The sequence below is a fragment of the Benincasa hispida genome, chromosome 3 (assembly GCF_009727055.1).
Source record: "Benincasa hispida cultivar B227 chromosome 3, ASM972705v1, whole genome shotgun sequence".
NCBI classification, from domain to species: Eukaryota; Viridiplantae; Streptophyta; class Magnoliopsida; order Cucurbitales; family Cucurbitaceae; genus Benincasa; species Benincasa hispida.
The window spans coordinates 5,681,762-5,704,388 of NC_052351.1; the positions used below are offsets into that span (position 1 = coordinate 5,681,762).

Consider the following 22,627-nt stretch of genomic DNA (forward strand, 5'->3'; position numbering starts at 1 on the left):
TAATTATCCAATTTAATTCAATTTTGAAATCAGTATCCAAAATTGGCAATTTGATTAATTGAAATTTTTTGAAAATTCAATATTAATAAAACGTCATTTATATTTTGATTTTTGAAAAATCAAAATTAAGTTTTAGAATTAATCATATTTTATAAAATTAAACATTTTTTAATTTTTTTTTATATAAAAAAGAAAAAAAAAAAAAAAAAAAAAAAGGGAAAGTTTGGATTTTCCCACTCAAATTCCACCTCATGCCATTTAAATTGAAATTGAAGTGGCATCAACCTTGCAAACTGAATTGCATGGTCATCTATAAATTAAAGTATTGGAATTCAATATGAGATCAACGTAAGTGAATTGGTTGCTGAAATTTTGCAGAAACTTTTCCTCTTCAAACCCTCATCCATCTCAACTCTATTCGCCTTAATTCAATGTTTCCACCACATATTCCAAGCTTGAGAATAATAGAGAAGGTCTCTGAGGTGGTCCATTGCAAATTTGAAGTCTCAATTCGTGGAGTAAAGCTATGTTTGAAGATATTCATCAAAGGTTGTAGTTCTTGAAACCCTTTCTCTGAAATTTAGTTTCAATGCATGTTTTTAAACTCAAATTAAGTGTAATTAGAGTGCTTATTGATTCTAATTTACTCCGTTGCATGTTAGTTTACTCTATCAATTGATATCAGGGCATGTTTAAGCACTCAATTAACGTTAATGTGAGTTTAAGGGGTGAAACTCTATAATTGCATATTTGGTTGACTGATATGATGGAAATTCAACTTTGGCATTAGATTTTTCTTTAATTATGAAGTTTAATTTATAATTGTCTCTTGTTTGGTGAGCTTATATGTATGCTCTAGTGTCTTAATTTTATTGGAGTCATTAGAGTTGAAATTAGGCTGCAATTGAAGATCAAAGCAAGCGTGGTTGTGTTGCAGAAACCTGGAATCAAGCTTCTGCCTTGCAGTGTCACGACGCTACAAGGAGAGCGTTGCAACGTTGTTCATATTCAGCCCGAGGCGTTGCAACTAGGATGGAATGTCATAATGTTATTTATCCCAATCCAGAAAGGCACGCGTTCGTGAGCTAGTTCGTGCGAAGGATACCCAGTTTGACCAGTTTGGTCTTCATCCAGTTTGGTTCAGCAACATCTAGTTTGGTTCAACCTCAATTGGAGCATTTGGAGGCAGGTTCGAGCGGTTCGAGTCTGGTTTAGGTCTGATCGAGTGGTTCATACCTCTTTTGAAGCTGTTTTTGGGTTGTTTTTGTAATAATTAGTTATTTTGCTTGTTTAGGATGCCAAAGTTGAACCATATTGGTGTTGTTTAAGTATTTTATGCATGTGATATATGTTATATTTAAACTAAACATGTTTGTGCATATAGTATGTCATTTAGACTTAAAATCTCACCATAGGAAAGCATGTTGCATGCATAATATTATGTTATAAGGTAGTTATAATATATAGTATGTATGTTTGGGGTTTTTTAAAACCAATATAAGTGTTATGTTAATTTTGAATGCTTTTGATGTATGTTATGGATGGATGGCATGTCTATTGTTTTAAAAATTGTTATAAAATCATATTCGACATTAAAATTCATAACAAATATTATTAGCATGCTCACTTAGGTTAACAACTTGTTTTAATAGTTAAAATAGATCGTTATCTTATAAAATACGGTCACAAACTCAATCGGTTCATAATCCTGTCTAAGGCTGGAGGTATTTAAGTTGACGGTTTATATAACACCTACTACCTGGGGATTATAACCGAAATGTTGAGCGTTGTTAACCGGTTTTATGAGTTTGCGTGAGCAGTGTGAGGTTTAAAATTAGTTTAACACCTAGACATCGTAGGTTTAAATCCAAATATAACCGTTATACTTGAATAAATCATATAGACTTATGTTGTTTAAAATTAGCCGGAATATACCTAAGTAAAAGAATACCTAAACATTTAGAATACTTTAGGGGGAGGTTAACAATATATACGATATATCGTTTTTAGCTTTCACGTCCCCAAGAGTTCACACTGTGAGATGCATGCTTGGCTTCGTGTCGCTTTTACCGCGATTACTCCATTTAGAAAGTGTTTGCATAGGTCGATATCAAGGTGAATGGAAGAAGTAGTCCATAGTAAGTGGGTGAAGGAAATGTGTCAACATATCCTACGGTCTCCTCCATTAGTTTGAACTGTGAGATTCCTATGTTGCGTCTGCTTTCATTTTTAGGAAATACTAGCTAGTCGTGAACTGTAGTGATCCCTTTGGACGGTTGTAACATAGGATTCGGAACAACCCAAGCTTAAAAAAATGAATAGAGTTTTATGGTTTCATCTTGAACATTGTTTTCCAATTCAGGAGGCATGTTCATACCATTCTATAATATCTGAAAATGGCAAGTCACACTTATAAGAGATACTAAATGTTAGTAAAGTTCTTGACCGAAAACGGTAACCAAACAACTAAAGGAATAAGAGTTATTTTGGATATAGTATTTGGTAAAGATTGTCTTACTTCACTGAAGGAGTATTTGACTGCCCTTCGGTAGCATCTATTCTAACTCACTAAAGTATCGTTGCAAATAAATAAAGAAATATGGGTACTTTATTATTTTTGCTAAAATTGGATTTAGATGCATAAGTTTATAGAATTTGTATATTTTTCAACAATGTCAAACTCGATTATGCAATTTCTTACTTTCAACAAATTCAATGGAGAAGGTTACTCTAACTGGAAATTGAATATAAACACAATTCTAGTGGTTGACGACTTAAGGTTTGTTTTAACGGAGGAATGTCCTCTTCTTCCCAGTTCAAATATTAACCGAAATGTTCAGAAAGTTTATGATAGATGAGTAAGGGCTAATGATAAGGTGAGAGCCTACATCTTGGCGAGCATATCCAATGTGCTCAATAAGAAACATGAAGCCTAGTGCTCATGAAATCATGGCTTCGTTGCAAGAGATGTTCGGGCAACCGTCATCTTCAGTATGACATGAGACTATAAAATATGTTTATAACTCACACATGAAAGATGGGACCAATGTTAGAGAGCAAGTCCTAGACATGATGGTCCATTTTAATATTGCAAAAGCTCACGGGGCTATCATAGATGTGACTACTCAAGTTAGTATGATCTTAGAGTCTCTTCTGAAGAGTTTCTTGACCTTCTAAACTAGTGTTGTAATGAATAAGATTAATTTAACCTAACTACTCTATTAAACGAACTTCAGACTTACCAATCGATGATGAAATTAAAAGAAAGTGAAGCAAACATTGTTTCACAGAAAAAATTTCTGAAAAGATCTATTGGGATTGGTGTCCTAATTCTCCTAGAGTCTCGTAGTTTGTAATTTATACATATTGTTATGAATAAAGTAAGAGTTATTTTGTCTGGCATTTACTCATATTCAATAAAAAAAATCTCCATGGTTATTGTATGTAAATTTAAGCATATATATGAGATATACAAGTGGATCATGCCTTAAGTGATAACCTAAATAGGTCTGTAGTATAAGGATTAAGGAGGGATTCCTAATCCTAATAACACTATGGATACAACCTGCTTTGTAGAGGTTTGCAAATGTTGTGAACTACTACAGATGGTAGATCCTGACCATTCATGTGGAGACATACGAGCGGGGGTGTCCTATACAAAGAGTTTGTATAAGACCAGACCACGAGATGATTCGTCTATGTATATAACGTTGTTGATACTGAAGACTTACATCTCACCTAAACAACCATAGGTGACATGACCTCAATCCTGAATGCTTTGGGAACTTCTGCCTTTGAGCGCGGTCCTTTAATTAGTACGCGTGAGAATGGCCAAATTGCCAACTCAACATGCCTACCTTTTTGGGGATTTGTCTGATTTGGGAGCTAGGAACTCAGTTACACAAAATGGAATTCACTCTTTCCCTAAAGAGGGGTAAGTAGATAGATTGCTCCCTTAAAGGCTAATTCCGGGGCTTGAACATAGTGGCCACAGCTTTTCTTTGGAAGAGAGGACTCAGTCATAGTAGGACTATGACTTATGTTCATTAGATGGATCAGTGTTACTTAAGGAGTTAGATTTAACTATAGAGGCATAACAATTATTGGTCCAGCTGTACTTACGAGCGATCTGTGAAGGGTTATCGCATTGTTGATTGGTTGATATGGGCACATAATATATCTGTAGTCATGAGAGTTCAGATGTTGGTCTTTAGTGGAGTGTCTGGTAGTTAACGGATGGTGGATCCCATGACTAAAGAGTTTAATCAGTTATTCACGTACCATTCGAGCTTCGAGCTACAGGTCCATAAGATCCCCTTGGTAGCTCAATGGATTTAAGTTGAGAATCAGTTATTAGTGTTGATTTGAAATGTTCAAAATGAAAAGAGGTAATTCGATTATATATGATATGATATGATCGGGGTGGTGTATAAGCTACATTAAGTGGAGGACTAATGTAAATAAGATTTACATTAAGGACCATGAAATAAAAAAATAGATGTGGTTTATATATTTCATGAGATGAAATATTACAACTATAGGTTATAAATATACTATGATAAGTTGGTTATCATATATATTTATAATTATATTAATTATTGGGTAATTATCTCTTTTTCTCTAATAACCAATTGAGCGGAAGATTATTGGTAGTTTCATGGTAACCGTGAGATAAAAGGAAAAATGTTTTCCTAAATTTAGTAGTTGATGAATTGAGAGTTTCTATTCTCAAAAGTTACTCATGGTTGGCTATCAAGTAAATACGATTTACTAAACGACAGTTGAAGAGAAACTAGACGATTATGGAGTGGTTCTATACGATAGTCACTCAGCCGGCCGATTAGCTAAACGATCGTGGAGCTTTTGCTAAACGATCGCGGAGCTTCTTCTAAACAATTGGGCATCGTCTATACGATAGACCTTCTCATCTCCCACTTGCTCAATTGTTTACACGATTGTTCTTCCTCCAGTCTCGTCCTCTAACCAAGTCCACACAGAGCCCCCACTTCTAGATTCTCACACTGAGGATACCAAGGTAGCCATTGTGGTGGTGTCGTACTCAACTCGACATAGTCGAGGTTATTGGAGGTCGTTCACTGTGTTCGTGGTCGCATTGATCGTGCAGTGTAGCGGTCGTAGTGTTCGAGCATTCGTGATTGTCGTCTTGATGTGAACGAGCGTTTGTGATCAAGGTTGTTCAAGATGAGTCTTCAAAGGTATGTATATTCTTTTTCCCTTGATCTTATAGAAAGCATGCTGTAAATTCATTTTGGTGCATAGCCTGTATGTTTTAATTTGTGGAATGTAATTATGTATGTTCAAATACGATTGAAATTTGGAATGACCATTCTGCTGCTCATGGAAATCCTCATGTCCAATTTCCTTTAATTGGTATCAGAGCTAGGTTGTTCTAATATTTCAAATTTCACTTCTGTTTTGAACTTATTTTACAGTCGTGTTGGGTTTTTGCATTACATTTAATTGTTAAATGCGTTTGTGGATGGGGTTAATGAATGTTTACGGGTTAATTGCCTCTGTTTAAAGCTTTCTTTAAATTACAAAGTGTTAATTTGTAAGGGCCCCTGTGTTTTTGGGCATAATTTACTAGCAATCGAGTCTGTAATTCAAAGTGTTTGAGTTAGTCGAGTCGTTCATGATGAAGTTTCAAAGCATGGAAATGCAGTTCTCAGCAAAGAAGAAGATCAAGAGTTGGTCGTGTCATGTAGTCTCACGTAAACGATCGTTGGGATTTATCTAAACAATCGTGTAGAATTTTCTTTTCAATCGTGTAGTATTTACTAAATGATGGGGTAAATCATTTACTCTATCGCATAGCGTTGGTTGCCCGATCGCGAAGACGCTGGAGGTAGATGATCATAGTAGAAGCATATGATGCTCATCATTTAGAAAAAGCCGCGCACTAAACAATCGTGTAGTTAGCATGCTCATCGTATGGTCATTGACTACACGATCATGCGGTATACGAGACGAAGGAGCTCACTCAGTGATCGTTTAGACGATCGTATTTCATCAAATCGTAGTCATTTAGACGATCATATAAGGCTTGTGTTGCGGAGCACGCTGCACAATCACGTACCTCGTGCCTCATCGCATAGTAAAAGGTACACGATCCTTGCTAAACGATTGTTTAGCTCTGGAAGCATAGGTAAATGATTAAGTAAATCGTTTGTTCATTTGTATAGACGATCACGAGGTGTTTTGGAACACGATCAGTGGAGACACAGACTTCAATCGGACAATTCAAGACCCGGTTCGCCTATTTGAATCGGAGACTCTTTGTTTTTGTAATAGTTAGCTTTAGATTTGAGGATTTTGAGGCAATTTTTCCCGGTTCATCAACAATTGTTTATTATACATGAGATGTATGTAGTTTATATGGCAAAGTGTTTGACATATAGATTTGAAACTCACCTTAGGTTGTGTAATCATTCATGTATCATGTATTATAAGTGTTATAATATGGCATGATGAAATTACAAGAAAGCATGCGCATGCATCATGAAATCTAAGAGTTATATTTATGCATGCAGTGGGCATATTCATGTATCATCTTTATATTGTAAGCGCTATAGTATAAGGGTGAATGAAAGCATGTTTTGCTCGGTTTGTTGCTTGTTTGTATAAGTGTTATATAAAAATGTAGCAATGAATGAACAATACATAAAGCATGACACTTAAGCTGTTTATAAGCGTTATGATTGTATGTGTTTGATTTGCGTTGTGGTTGTTTTTGGTTGTTTTTGTTATAGGTGTTATAATAGAAATTAGAACTAAAATCGATAAGAAAGAGTTGCATGCGAACTTAGGGTGAACTAATGTTTTAAAAGGGTTTTAAAATTGGATTGAGATAGACCTCAGTTCAAGATTCTAATGGGATTAACAACCTAGTTTAATCTTTTTTAATCGGTTTAATAAGATTAAATTGATTGGCATAAAAGATTAAAATTGTATTAAATCTATCTATAAGGAACCTTTTGTCTAAGGAGGGTTCTGTCTAGGTTGGGGTACTTAAGCTGACGAAAACGGAACACCCCTACCTGGGAACCTACCTGGAAAGGTGAATTAGATAGATTTTCTGCATGCATACGACAGTTGGTCAAAGAATCCATTAAAGAGTTTAATGGATGATGATCAAAAGTTGTTTAAATATCCAAGGTAAAAGTTACTCTTGGGCAAACCTAAAAAGTCACTTAGTTAAAATTCTTAATCGTGTTTTTTCTAAGTAAACTAAACCCTAAGTTATAAAATACTCCATGGGAGGAAGAGATGTATCTGATATGTCAATGATTCCACTCACGTTCTGAATGTTCAAACCGTGAGATTCATGCTTGGCCCCTTCAAATGGTATTTGCATGAGTCAATATCAAAGTGGACGGAGAGAATGTTTATAGTAAGGTGGGTGAAGGGTGTGTGTCAACACGTCCTATCGTCTTTGTCATTGGTTCACACCGTGAGATCATTATGTACTCCCTTGTGGCGCCCTGGGAACATCCCCCTTCAGATGGGTTTTGTGCAGTTGGTCAAGATCAGAGTGAACTCTAAAAATGGATAGGGTCGCTTTAGGTTTTGCCTCAATCGGATTTTTTCTCTTCGGATTGGCTGCTAGGGACAGATCTCTAGGGCCTAAAATGGCAGATCACACTTACGGGAAATTGTTAAGCAAGTTAATGATTTCTTGACCAAATCAATGATAGCTAGTCATTATAGAAACAAGAGTTGTTCTGGTATTAATGACTAGTTGAGAATTTCTCAATTCAGAGTAGGGATAATTGACCTCCCCTCTGCGGCTTTTGTCCTAAACCTTTGAAGCGTCATTACGAAACTAGATGTCACATGGGGTTCATGTTAGTTTTACTAAACCTTATTGGATGTTGTATGTTTTTTAACCAGGTATTTGCTTAAAACCTAACATAGGTCAATGTATTTTTGTTTTTAGTAACATGTATGTTTTTTCGTTTAATGCCTCTAATTTGGCCGGTTACATACAGTGGAAAGAGTTGTGTAAAACATATTTCATGGTAAACGACCTCGAATTTATCATGGTTGAAGACTATCCTCAAGTCCCGACCCTTGATGCACCGCGAAGTGTTCATAATGCACATGAGGTGTAGATGAAGGCTAATTCATTAGCCTGACTTCACATTTTGGCTAGCATACTTGATGTTTTGGCCAAAAGTGTTGAAAACATGGTCATAGCACGTGATATCATGGACTCGTTGCAAGATTTGTTTGAACGTCAGTTCTTACATTTCGAGCACAAAGGGATGGATGACAAAATTGTTAGGGTTGATGCCCTAAAGTCTCGTGTCCTGTAGTTTGTAAACAATTTGTACGAATGCTTGTATTGTATAATATATGATATTTTACTTCACATCTTGTATTTTGCTCATATGCATGTTTTATTTGCTTTACCACAAATCAATAAACATAAAATCCTTAGTTATCTGTATGTGACTCAAGCATGTATGTGGTCACATACAAGTGGATCATGTCTTGAGTGATAACCAAAATGGTCTGTAGTATATGGATATAAGAGGGAAACCTTATCCTGGTAACACTACGAATGCGGCCCGCTTTGTGGAATGGTCACAAGTGTTGTGACTTGTCACAAATGGTCTGATCCTGATCGTTCGTGTTGGGGACATACGAACGGGGGCGTCCTATACAAAGAGTTTGTATAAGACCTGACCACGAAGTGTCAACATCTTGTTATATAACACCGTTCATGACGAAGGCCTGTCTCTTATACACATCTAGATGTGTATAAGAGACAGGACTTACATCTCACCTAAACGACCATAGTTGAACGACTTCAATCCTGAGTGAGTTGGGAACTCCTGCCATTGAGGGTGGTCCTTTGATTTGTATGGGTAAGGACGGCCAGGTCGCCGATTCAAACCTACCATTTTGGGGATTCGTCTGATTTGGGAGCTGGGAACTCAGCTACACAAGATGTAATTCACTCCTTCCCCAAGGGAGGGGTAAGTAGATAGATAGCTCCCTTAAGGGCTGATTCCAAGGCTTGAACGATGTGGCGTCACACAGATGTTCACACATAGTTTGTCTATGTTGTATTGTTCATTAGAGAAATCAATGGACGTGGAAATGAAGTCAATGTACTTCAATTCTGTCTAGGAACTTGTAGATCAACCACATGGAGTTAAACCTATAGGTAGTAAATGGATCTACAAGAGAAAGTGATACTAAATTGGCATGGTGCAAACCTATAAAGGCGGACTCGTGGCAAAAGGTTTTATCTAAAGAGGGGCTAGACTATGAAGAAACCTTTTTCTCCTAATGCCATGTTTAAATCAATAAGAATACTTCTATCCATTGCCGCATATTATGACAATGAAATATGGCAAATGGATGTCAAGATAGCCTTCTTAAATGACTATCTTGATGAAAGTATTTACATGTCTCAACCAGAAGGGTTCATTGAACAAGGTCAAGAACAAAAGATAAGCTTAAAAGATCCATTTATGGGTTAAAACAAGTTTTTAGATCCTGGAATATAAGATGTGATATTGTGATCAAGTCTTATGGCTTTTAACAGAATGTTGACGAATCTTGTGTACACAAGAAAATGGTCAATAAAACTGTAGCTTTCCTAATCCTTTATGTTGATGATATCTTGCTCATTGGGAATGAGACAAGTTATTTTGCTGACGTAAAGAGATGGTTAGCATCACAATTCCAAATGAAATATTTAGAAGATGCACAGTGCATTCTTGGGATCAAAATAGTTCGAAATCGCAAGAATCGAATGCTAGCCCATCTCAAGCATCTTTATTGACAAAATGTTGTCAAGGTATAATATGCAAAATTCCAAAAATGGTATGTTATCTTTATCAAAGGAATAGTGTCCTAAGACGTCTCAAGAAGTTGAGGAAATGAAAAGAATTCCATATGCTTCAGCAATTGGGAGTCTAATGTATGTTATGTTGTGTACACGTCCTGATATATGCTTTGTAGTAGGAATCGTCAGCCGATTCTAATATATCCTTGGACACGGTCATTGGACTACTGTCAAGAACATCCTCAAGTATCTTTGAAGAACGAAGAACTACATACTTATGTATAGGCCTAAGAATTTGATCCTTACGAGATGCACTGATTATGATTTTCAGATTGATGTAAATTCTAGGAAATCTACTTCAAAATCAGTTTTTACTCTTAATGGAGGAGTTATAGTCTGGAGAAGCATCAAACAGAGTTGTATAGTTGACTCCACAATGGAAGCAAAATATGTAGCTGCATGCGAAGCAGCTAAAGAAACAATGTAGTTGCACAAGTTCTTGATAGATTTGGAAGTAGTTCCAAATATGCATCTGCCCATTACTTTGTATTGCGACAATAGCAAAGTAGTTACCAATTCCAAGGAACCAAGAAGTCACAAACGTGGAAAACACATCGAAAGAAAGTACCATCTTATCAGGGAGATAGTACACCAAGGAGACGTGATAGTCACGAAGATAGCCTCAAAAGATAACCTTGTTAATCCGTTTACGAAGGCCCTCTCGACTAAAGTGTTCGAGGGCCACCTAGTCAGACTATGACTACGAGCATCATAATCTAGGGCAAGTGGGATTAGGACTCTCGACTCAAGTATTTGATGCCTTAGTTTATTGCATTTTCTCTCTATTTTTCTCAACATTATAAAACATTATGCTTGTATGTTTTCCTCACTAGAGTATTAGTCCAAGTGGGAGATTGTTGGGAATGTCCTAAAACTCACAATTCGTAAATATTGTTAACATATTCTATTTTTGAATAAAAATATTATTGAGTATTTTATTCAATAAATTGTTTTTAATATTGTATTCTGTTATAAAAATCCAATAAACGAATCCATGACTATAAATATGAATACTTTAACTTTATGTGGCAACATAAAAGAGGATCAAGTTTTAGTATATAACCAAAATGGTCTATAAGTATATGGATGCGATTGGGTACCTCATCTTGGTGACACTATCGGATGCGACCTATTTTGTATACTGATACAAATGATGTGATCCCAAAATCATTTATGTGGAGACATGTGAATGGGGCATCCTATGCAATGAGTTTGCATAAAGTCGGACTTCAAAATAGTCATTTTTTTCTTTATAACGACCGTTATTGTTAAAACTGACTATTTCAAAACTCACACACCTAAGGTAACTTGATCTTAATCCTAAGCTAACTATGAACTCATGTTTATTCGGAATTATCTTTTTATTTGCATAGGTGAAAGTAGTCCAACAACACTGCTCAATAAACCTCCCATTTTGAGAATAAGACTGGATAGATAGCTGGGGACATAGTTCTGCAAGATGGAATTCACTCCCACCCGACTTAGGGTTAGCAGATAGGTTGTTCTCTTAAGCACTGATTCCTAGTCTTAAACAATGGGGTCTCGCCCTCTCATGATTGAGAGGGATGTGATTTATAAGTTGGATTATAAACCAAATTGTTCAATAGAGGATCAGTGTGAGCTTAAAAAGTAAGATGTATTTGTAGGGGTAAAACGATAATTTTGACCTAGATGTAAATACAAACGACATGTGAAGGATCGACTTACTGATCATGGTTAAAATGGATAGAAATATATCTAGAGTGAGGAGATTGCAATTATCGAGCTACAGTGGTGTGTCTCGAAGTTAACGAACATTGATTAAATTCGATTTAAAGAGTTTAGCCAAATAATCTCAAATCGTTGGAGCTCATGATCTGTAGATCCATAAGATCCCTCTACTAGCTCTTAAAACGATCTTGGATTAGTGAATTGAGCAGATTTGAAATGTTCAAACTGACATTAGGGTTTTGAATTTGAATTCAATTTAGGGTTTGGTTAATTATATTAGATATAATTGACGAAATTGGAGAGTTCGAAAATATTTAAATAATGATTTAAATATTTGATGAGGTGAAATATAATATTTTATATTTTTTATTAAATTTAATTAATTAATTTAGTTTAATTAATTATCCAATTTAATTATTGGCAATTTGATTAATTGAAATTTTTTGAAAATTCAATATTAATAAAAGTTCGTTTAGATTTTGATTTTTGAAAAATCAAAATTAAGTTTTAGAATTAATCATATCTTATAAAATTAAATTGGATTTAAATTTTTTTTAAAAAAAAAAGAAAAAGAAAAGAGAAATGGAAAAATCCAAGTTTGGATTTTTCCACTCAAATTCCACCTCATACTACTTCAATTTCAATGAAAATTGTAGTGGCATCAGCCTTGCAAGCTGAAGTGCATGGTCTTCATTTATAAATTGAAGTGTTGGACTTCAATTTGAGATCGATGCAAGTGAATTGGTTGTTGAAATTTTGTATAAATTTTTCCTCTCCAAACCCTCATCCATCTCAACTTTATTGGCCTCAATTTAGTGTTTCCACCACACATTCCAAGCTTGAGAATAGTAGAGAATGTCTCTGTGGTGGTCCATTGCAAATTTGAAGTCTCAATTCGTGGAGTAAAATTGTGTTTGAAGAGATTCATCAAATGTTATAGTTCTTGAAACTCTTTCTCTGAGATTTTGTTTCAATGCATGTTTATAAATTCAAATTAAGTGTAATTAGAGTGCTTATTAATTCTAATTTATTCCGCTGCATGTTAGTTTACTCTATCAGTATGTACTTTAAGGATTTCAACAACTCATTTTTCAATTTATTCTCTTACAAAATGAAATTTAATATCTATATGTCTTGATCTATTGTGAAATTGTTTATTCTTAGATAAATGTATGTCGCTCTGGTTATCACAGTAAATCTTTATGATTTTTTTTTTAATTTCATAATCCTTTAATAACCTTTTTAACCAAGGACCTTCTTTGGCAGCTTCTGACAAAGATATAAATTCAGCTTATGTGGAGGATAAAGTCAAAACCGGTTGTAGGATAGCCTTTTAACTTGGAAGATTGCCTCCATGTAGGAAAAAAGCCATAATCGTTTAAGACCTTCTCTTGTCTAGATCTCCAGCGTAATCAACATCCATAAACCCATAGATTTCATAGGGCTCCATTTCACAAGTTTTATACAATAACTTGCCTCCTTGTGTTCCCGTACGATATCTAAATATCCATTTTATAGTCTTCCAATGTCTCTTGCCCAGTTTTGACATATATCTACTAATCAAACTAGTAGAATACGATAAATCAGACCTTGTAAATATCATAAAATACATCAAGCTATCAACCACCTAAGAATAGGGTATCTTTGACATATTGATCAGATAGTCCCCTTCATTTTCTTTAGGTGAATTCTCTGATGAAAGCTTGAAATGTTGTGCTAGAGGTATTATCACTATTTTGGCCTCTAGCATATTCAATCTTTTTAGAATATTGCTGCAATAATCATGTTGACTGATTGTTACAGTGTCCTTTTCTCTATTTCTAGAGATTTCAACTCCCAAAATCTTCTTGGACTCACCAAGACCTTTCATATCCTTTCCCTTAGGGAAGGTTTAACTCTCTTGAGAACTTCTTTGGATTGACTTGCAATTAGCATGTCATTCACATACAACAATAGGTATACAGTTGTGGTATATGAGGTTGAATTAATTTAAGTACAACTGTCATAAGAATTTTTAAAGTTAATTTTAATCATCAAATCATCAAATTGTTTATACCAACACCGTGGAGACTACTTGAGTCCATAAATGGTCGTGTTAAGTAAATACACATGATCTTCTTGGTCCCTTTTTCTTCATATCCTTGTGGTTGTTTCATGTATATCAATTCTCTTAAGTCTCCATATAAGAATGTTATTTTTACATCTAATTGATCTAAATGAAAATCATTTTGAACAACTAATGAAAGCAACATTCTTATAGTAGTTTGTTTCGCAATAAGTGAGCATATTTCAATATAATTTATTCCCTCTCTTTGTGTGAAACCTTTTACCACTAGCCTAGCCTTAAATCTAGGTGGCTAAATATCGAGATTTCATCATTTAGTTTATAAACCCATTTACAAGAAATTGCTTTAGCTCCTTTAGGTAGATAGACTAATTCTCATGTTTTATTCATTGATGCCATTTCATCATTCATTACATTTATCCATACTTTAGCATCTTTACAACTTATTGCATCATTAAAGGTAAGTGGTTCTTGTTCATTCAGTTTAGTCATGGTATTTAAGGTTACACTCACATAGTCTGCCTCACAGTACCTAGATGGAGGAGTAATTGTCCTTCTTTGTCTCTCTCGCTAAGCTATAGTTTGTGAGGTCTTCTTCATCTTAAGATTCATTATCTTCTATGTTCATAGGTTGTTGTTCAGTGGTTTCTACACTAGATTCAGGAATCTCAGTATTTAGTTCTATAGTGTTATTTGAATTAGAAAGTTGTTCCACCTCAAAATTTACAATTTCTAGGTTAGAGTCTTTTTCTTCATAACTTTTACTCATCATAAACATTTTTTCTTCTCTAAAAAAAATACCTCTACTGAGTATACACTTTCTCTCAATTAGATGTCACATTTTAAAGCCATTTACTCCTTCTATAAATCCAATAAACATACATTTAATGTCTCTAGGCTTTAACTTCTCCTAATTTTGATGTACAAACCCTGCACAACCAAAAACTCTAAGGTTCTCTAGTTTAGAAGAGTGTTTTTTCCATCTTTCCTCAGGTGTTATGAAATTTATGAAGTGGTGTAGACATCTATTTAATGTATAAACAATATAAGAAATAGCTTATGTCCAAAAATTTTCAGGTATCATACCATCTGACATTTGACATCTAACCCTATCCATTATGGTTCTATTTAGCCTTTCAGCTACTTCATTTTGTTGAGGGTATGTACGTAACAATCCTATGTTTAGTTATACCATTTTGTTTACAGAAGTTGTTGAATTCCTCATTACAAAACCTAACCCTATTATCTGTTCTAAGATATTTTATTTGTCTAGAAGTTTGTTTTTCAACTAAAACCTTCAATTCTTTGAATTTATCAAGTGTTTGATCATTTTTTTTTAAGAAAAAACCCAACTTTTCCTTGAAAAATTATCAATAAGAGATAGAAAATACCTAGATCCATTAAGTGAAGGTGGTTGGGTAGGTCCCCATATATTAGAATGGACATAGTCAAGGATTTCTTTTGTATTATGTTTTTCTTTTGAAAAACATTGCCTTGTAGCTTTTCCAATGATACAATGTTCGCAGAAACTCAAATTTTCTGATAGACCAGCTGGAAGTAATCCTTGGTTTGACAATATCTTCAAATCTTTACTGTTGATGTGATAAGCATATGTGCCATAGGTCAGCCTCTAACAGTTAGACACTTCAAACAATTAGTGCATATTGAGTTCTATGAACATCTTTAATCAAATAAAATCCATTGGCCTTTTTGCAAGCTCCTTCCTTTGTTGAGCTCTGTCATCCTGCTCTTCGAGATCTTTCATTGGCTCTTTTCATTCAACTAATACTACTTTTGAATCTCTTTTATCCTCAAATCTTCCTTCGTATTCATAGTATTCACATCCAATAGAATCCAACATTCCTAAGGAAATAAGATTTTTCTTTAGTATTAACACCTGCCTAACATTTTTTAACAAAGTTACAAAATCATCTTTGAATCTTAAAGAGAGTCATTCCAATGATTTTGCAGTAGTTGTCATTGCCCATGTAACCAAGCCTCCATCCCAGTTTTTGTAGGTGGTGAACCAACTCTTTTAAGGTGTCATATGGAAGGTATATCCCGAATCGATAACCCACACGTGTATTTCATTTGAGTCTTCTCTATTGGCACTATACTAGAATGTTGTTAGAGCATCAGAAAAGACAAAAAAACCTTGTTCAGCTACTCATGCCACAACTTTAGATTCTTTTGCTTGTTCTTCTTTTTGCTTCTTTTGATTTTGGTTCTTTTTTAAGAAGAAACAATCTTGCCTTTTATGGCCTATTTTGTGATAGAAATTACATTTTAATTTGCTTTTATCCTTCTGATTTTTGCCTTCTTTATGTTGATTCTTGGGTTTACCCTTTGAGAATAGTCTTCCCCGTTACTTTGTTCTTTCCTTTGAGATAAAATTTCAAGTTTTTTAATCTTGATAGCAGAAATAACAATGTTTGTTGTGATCTTTTCTTTGCGATATTTCAAGACTGCTTTTACCTCTTTGTAAGCATCAGGGAGAGAGTTTAGAAGAATGAATGACTCATTCACATCACCAGTTTTATCTCTGAGTTCTTGAATTCAATAGAGTCTTTTGAATTCACTTAGGTTATCTGTTAAGGACTAACTTGGATCCATTTTGAAGGTGAAATACCTCTCTAACACATATGCTTGATTTGGTAGGTCCTTTAATAAGTACAATTCATCAAGTTTCTACCACATTAGGTATGTCGATTCTTGATCTATTACTTCTCTAAGAACATTATCACTTAGATTTAACACTATTGCTCCATAAGCAGCACTTCTCATTGCTTCTTTTTCTTCAACTGGTTGGATCCATAAGAGCCTTCTGAGATGTTTGGGACAATGACTAAATACTATTTTATATTCCCCAATAGCATACTATTTCAAAACCCCACATCTGCTACAGTATTTACTGTTTGCTATAGCTTTTACTATTTTACATTCATCATTCTTTGCTATAGTTTTTACTATTTTACATTCATCATTTTTTTATTTGTCCCAAACGTCCTCTTAATGGTCTTTTGTTGGCCAGGAATAGCTTTTATTTTTGTTTTCCATAATGCGAAATCTCTCTTTCCATCGAATTTTTTATTTCGTAGTGAACAACGACCATTTTCTTGATCAAGAAATTGAACCTTTCTTGAACTTTCCAAGCTCTAATACCAATTTGTTGAGGTTGATACGTGCAGTGAGATTATTTCACACCTAGCAGACATGTTTTTACACTAAAAATACCTCAATGACTTTTCCTAATTTCACTTTACTCTTTGGCACATGCAAAGAAATAAGAAAAAGCTTCTGGCAATGAAGAACTCTTGAAGACGATAGTGATTTACGGAGACGATTTCAATAAGGAGTTGAAGGAAGAAGAAGAAGAATAAAACAAAGAATTCTAAAGTGGTTGGATCACTTAGGATGTACATCCACTAGGTTGCGAGTAGTGTTTTATTTTGAGAATAAAAGAAGAAATTTTACGGATCTCACATATAAGTTGTCCACTCTTTTCCTCTCTTTATGATTTTTCATTCCAAGTGATTTTTCTATTTATAAGCTGATGTTTGTTTCGGCTTTTACAACAAATCTCTAACTGTTTTTGTTTTATAGAAGTTTTACATACTAACCCCTTAATTTATTTTAATAAATTAAAAGAAAATCCAACTCCCAATCCCAAATATTCTTGAATGGAGGAATGGTTGGTAGAGCCCGCTGCGGTAAGTTTTTTCCCTCTTGAATTTAAGATCCGAAGACACGTTGCAAAATATACGAAAATCCATTACAAAAATTAATTAGTGGGATTAATTTGGTATTCTAAAATGTGAATAGGGGCATTTTAGGACAAAGATGACACGTTCCCCAAAAGGTTTCGATTGGTGGGCCATCTTCTTCTTCTTCATCATTTCCTGTGTTTCTCTTCTTTTATACCTCTTCTCACTTCACTTCTCACTCTGTTTCTGTTCAAAATCAAACCTCTCGACCTCTAAACCCCTATACTCTACAAACTACCATCATAATGAAGCCCAAACAACCCTCACCATTTCCATCCCCTCTCTTTCTCTTTCTCCTCCTCTTCCTTTTTCTCTTTCCCATTACATCCTCTATTTCTCCCACCGCCGCCCCAACCTCCTCACCGTCGCCGTCGTCCTCCTCGACCCTTGACCCGAAGCAACTAAGAGCCCTTCAATCTCTGAACATTCCCACTTCTAGAGACCCATGTTCTCCGTCTTCCCTTCACAATGCCACTCTCTGCGACTCCTCTGCCCCCTTCCGCCACCTTCTTTCCCTTCGCCTCGCCTACTGCTCCGACGACGTTGCTTTATCCTTCACTGCCCTCAAGTCCCTCTCCACTCTCCAATCTCTCCAGTTCCTCAACTGCCCCATTTCCCCCATTCGCTTCCCTTCCGATCTCGCCTCTTCCCTCCGCTCCTTCACTTGCATTCATAGTCTTCGAAAGCTTACTGGCGTCTGGCTCAGCCGCCTCCGGAACCTGACTGAGCTCACTGTCTCCGATGTCTCTATTACTGCCTCTGGCCCTTATGTCATTCTTGGCAATATGAAATCTCTCAGGTCTCTTACCATTTCTCATGCCAATCTCACGGGTTTTGTTCCTAAACATCTTCATCTCAACCTCACCCATGTCGATTTTTCCGGCAATAAGCTCAGGGGAAAAATACCCACCTCCATTACATTGCTTGAAAATCTTGAAACCTTGAATTTGTCGTTAAACTGGCTCAAAGGTGAAATCCCCACTTCAATTGGGGACTTGATTTCGCTGCGAAACTTGTCGTTAGCCTCTAATTCACTGTCCGGACCAATCCCGGAGTCTTTTTCAGCCATCCCAGGGCTAATGCATGTTGATCTGGGTTCCAACCAGTTGAACGGGACGATTCCTAGGTTCATTTCGGAGATGAAAAGCTTGAAGTACTTGAATCTAGAGAACAATATGTTTCATGGGGTAATTCCTTTCAATGAGTCGTTCATCAAGAGGTTGGAAGTGTTCAAGATTCAGGGGAATAACAACCTATGCTATAACCATTCGATATTATCGTCGAAGTTAAATCTTGGTATTGCTCCTTGTGACAAACACGGTATGCCGATACCCCCACCGCCGGCTAAAGACGCCGACGATGGTGATTCAGTGTCGGATGATAGTGGGAGTGATTATGATGGGAGTGATGAGAATGATGTTAGTCACAAGGAAGACAATCATCATCACGGGCCCAACAAGGTAGTTCTTGGAGTGGCAATTGGGCTCTCTTCCTTAGTTTTTCTCATTGTTTTCTCGGTTCTCTTGTCCAAGTGTTGTCGTTGAGATTACACAGCTTTGGAATCGCCATCATAAGTTGGATTAGAGTAGAAACATTATTTTGGAAACAGAGTTTAATTCATCATCTGATCTCACACATAAGTACGATATTACACTTGTCAATGAGAAAAAATCTTTTTGTTTTTTGTTTTAAATTCGGGTGGGTGAGGATGGAATTGAATTGGGTGCCAGTGGTTCCATTTTCTGGATTTGTATGTTCAATGATTTATTTTCTTAACTTTGATGGTGAAATATCCGGAAAAAGAATTACATTTGCAATTCATAATGAGAGACATGTTATCTTCAGTATTGTACTTTCCTTCCATTACAAGAATATCTATTTTGCATTATTAATAGAAAAACTGATGGTCCTGTGTTGTTTTCTTTTCTTTCTTGAATATATGCTTTATCTGGTTAAATAAGATAATAAGTTGATGAAGTTAAAGAAAGATTCCGTCTTAAACCATTCTGATTGGAATATCTAGAGAAGTCAAGTAGAAGCAAAGCAATGGGTAGTAGAGGGGAAACAGAATGCACTTCCCATAAATGATACATGCAGAAGATAGATTGTAAGATGGGGTAACAGGTCGATTGGGTAATGGGTAGGCAATTATAATTTATAATGATGAAAAGTAGTAGATGATAATGGAAACAGTTTGTTTATGGAATTAACCTTTGCTTCAAATAAAAGAAGAGTCGTCTAATGTACATTTGGATGGGGCCCAAATATTTAATGCTAAGCCCCATAAATCATTGCCCCATGTTTTTTCTTCTTCCTCTTTTGTTATGCTTTTTCCATTCTGGCCTAGACGACTTCATTTTACCAGTCCACGAATCCATAGGGATACCATAAGCTCACTCTGGTTTGAGACATCATTTCCTCAAAAGGTAAAACTTGAACCCCCTGTTATACATCTTTCTAAGTTCTTACACTGGTGTCATGAATCGTGTAAATGTACGACTTGAAAAAGAAGTGGTTTTTTAGAATATCATAAAATTGAAATCCTATCTTGTTCTCACACATGAAAAAAAGTAGGGATTTAATAACAGACATCTTATTGGAGTGAGGAGTTGCGGAGAAAACTATTGTCGAGATATTTGCTTTTCGTTTAAAGAACAAAACACTTGTATACAACGAGCCGCTAGATCTTGGAAAATTTACTGTGTAGTATGGTTTTAACAAAACAACTGACATTGTATCAACCAAAAAAAGTGAATATTAACTCTCAATGTGGTCCAAAGAGTTAAAACGAAGTACAATATAAAATAAAAAAGGGTAAAAAACTCCTTAAAAAAGAAATTAAAGTTCTGAAAGACAAATTTTAAATAAGTAAACATATTACCAAAATTTGAACATGCCATCAAAGATAGTAAAGAAAGAACCTTTTCTAGGATATATTTTGAGACTTGTTGAGAATAACTCCTTCATATTTGACTTGGAACCACTTCATGGCATCCTCTTTGGTGACTCTATGCTGAATTCCAACAGTTGATTTGCATCTACGGCGGCGACCTACACGGTAACCTGGTCGTTCCAAAACAACATAGAAGTCCATGCCGTAAATACCCGTAGAGGGATCATACCTGTAGGAAAAAAATAGAAAAAATGAAGTTTAGAATAAGGAATGCCCAATTACTTGTCAATTTAAACCGTGTTTATGATAAGATTTCAATATAACACAACTCAAAGCTGCCAACATTTGCATCTACAAGACTCTTCTTGCATAAGAAAATTACTCAGAGATACGAAAATGTGGCATAGACGCTTATTTGAAGACAATGTATGCAAATCAGCGAAGAACTCGCACTAGTTATAGCCTCAAGAAACCAAAGTTGAGCATCCGTAAAGCTTGACTAAGGATGAATATTCTCCTTGGTTTCAGTTCAAGTTTGATATAAATAAGACACCGAATTATATATGTTGGACATGATTTGTAGATGCTACCACTATAAGCAATCCTTTGGAACTAAGTTTTTTCAACACTATCATGCTTACATTTAGTTTGAATGCAACAAAAGTTAAGCATCCAATAAACAGATATCGTGCCTCACGGATTTTTTTCAGATAAGATTATGCCTGCAAGAGTTAATATAGAACTCTCATCAAACAAAATGATGACTAATTCTCCAAGCTTACACAAGCCTTGCTTTGTATCAATGAACAGAGCGTTTCTATCTTAGTTATACACGTATAAAGCCCAGCTTAGGACAGGTCTATGATTCGGATTGGATCTATAACAATAATTCAGTGCACAAAGCAATTAACGAAACCCATGTTCTGAATCTTGATAGGGGTCAGATAACGAAGCAAATGCAAAGTATGATTATAGCCAATTGACGGAACTAGTTTATTATAGTTCTTAAATTAAAATTTTTCAATTGCCCCTCTTCTAAAATTAAATTAACTTAAAATTTAACGAGCAGATTTAACATATCATTAGCCGAAATCCTGATTTGTATAAAGTCTATATTTATCAGCATCATCAACAAACAAAACCCGTTACAGGGTTAAAACAAAAATCAATTAAAAAAAAAAAAAGAAAAACTAACGAGGGAAGGGTTAGACAACTCACTTAATTCCGAGATCAATATGCTCCTGAATTCCAAAACCAAAGCAGCCAGTATCACTGAAGTTACGGCGCAAGAGCTCATATTCCTTTACCTTCAGACCACTCTCAAGAAGCTGCATTGCTTTATCGCCTCTCACGGTCACATAACACGCAATCTTTTCGTTACGCCGGATCCCAAAAGACCGGACAGTGTACCGAGCTGTTCCAATCACAAAATTCAGATAATGAATGAAGAGAAAAAAACGGGAATTGATAACAGTGACTAAAAAGTAAAGGCAATTACCCTTGGAGAAGACTGGGGATTGGCCACTGAGTTGTTCGAGCACCTAAAGTACAGAAAGAAATACCATAATCCCTGTTAAGATTTTACAGAAATTAAACAGAAGAGAAGCAAAGGGACAAGTTAGAGACGGAAAGAAACCTTGGCAGCTCTGGTAAGACGATCACCACTTTCACCAACGGAGATGTTGAGGACAAGTTTTTGGACTTTGATATCACGCATAGGATTAGATAGCTTCTTCTCTGAAGCCTGAAATGCAATGTAGATTCAAACTAAATTAGAAATCAAAATACGCAAAAATGTATTCGATGGTTCAACTTCAATTCAAACCGAAGGAGGAGAGATACCATTTTTGCCGTATCGAAGTTCAGAGCAGAAAACGAAGCTCGGGCGGTAAAGATGCGAGAAAGTGATGTCTAGGGTTTTAAAGCTATTAATATCTCTTAGATGGTAAATTGACGAAACTATCCTCATCGCAGAGTCAAATTAGTAATAAAAAATTAAAATAACATAAACATCCAAAAAATGTCTTCCGTTGCCGGGATTTGAACCCGGGTCTCTCGGGTGAGAGCCGAGTATCCTAACCAACTAGACTACAACGGAGGTTGTTATCTGACCGCTCAAATTATTTTAGATTAAATAATATATCGATGTAATTTCTTTTAGAAGTAGCACTCACAAAAAAATTGCACATATTATAGATGGTGTTATTTTATCTATTAATGAGAAAAAAAAAAAAAACCACCCCAAAATTATTCGGGAATCATATATAATTCAACGATTTTAGTTACATATGATGGAAAGGGGAGGCATCTCTTTA

The 22,627-nt window shown here is 35.4% G+C and overlaps 2 protein-coding genes and 1 non-coding gene across 4 annotated transcripts; 1 reads left to right on the top strand and 2 right to left on the bottom strand.

The window, feature by feature from the left end:
- Positions 1-17,572: 17,572 nt before the first annotated feature.
- Positions 17,573-19,263, top strand: LOC120074121 (receptor-like protein 51). Its single transcript, XM_039027139.1, has one exon. The coding sequence runs from the start codon at positions 17,665-17,667 to the stop codon at positions 18,961-18,963; it is 1,299 nt and encodes a 432-aa protein (XP_038883067.1). The 5' UTR covers positions 17,573-17,664; the 3' UTR covers positions 18,964-19,263.
- A 285-nt stretch (positions 19,264-19,548) lies between these two features.
- Positions 19,549-22,272, bottom strand: LOC120072806 (60S ribosomal protein L11-1-like). Of its 2 annotated transcripts, XM_039025318.1 has the most exons (6): positions 22,155-22,272; positions 21,949-22,056; positions 21,811-21,853; positions 21,531-21,726; positions 20,341-20,541; positions 19,549-19,861 (listed from the first exon to the last, which is right to left on the bottom strand). In XM_039025318.1, the coding sequence occupies exons 1-5, from the start codon at positions 22,155-22,157 to the stop codon at positions 20,346-20,348; spliced, it is 546 nt and encodes a 181-aa protein (XP_038881246.1). In that variant the 5' UTR covers positions 22,158-22,272; the 3' UTR covers positions 19,549-19,861; positions 20,341-20,345. The 2 variants fall into 2 exon arrangements, with proteins under 2 accessions (XP_038881246.1, XP_038881245.1); XM_039025317.1 differs by lacking the exon at positions 19,549-19,861 and having other exon boundaries at positions 20,060-20,541.
- A 65-nt stretch (positions 22,273-22,337) lies between these two features.
- On the bottom strand, positions 22,338-22,410 carry TRNAE-CUC. The gene has a single exon. It is a non-coding gene; the product is annotated as a tRNA-Glu (tRNA).
- Between the last annotated feature and the right edge of the window lie 217 nt (positions 22,411-22,627).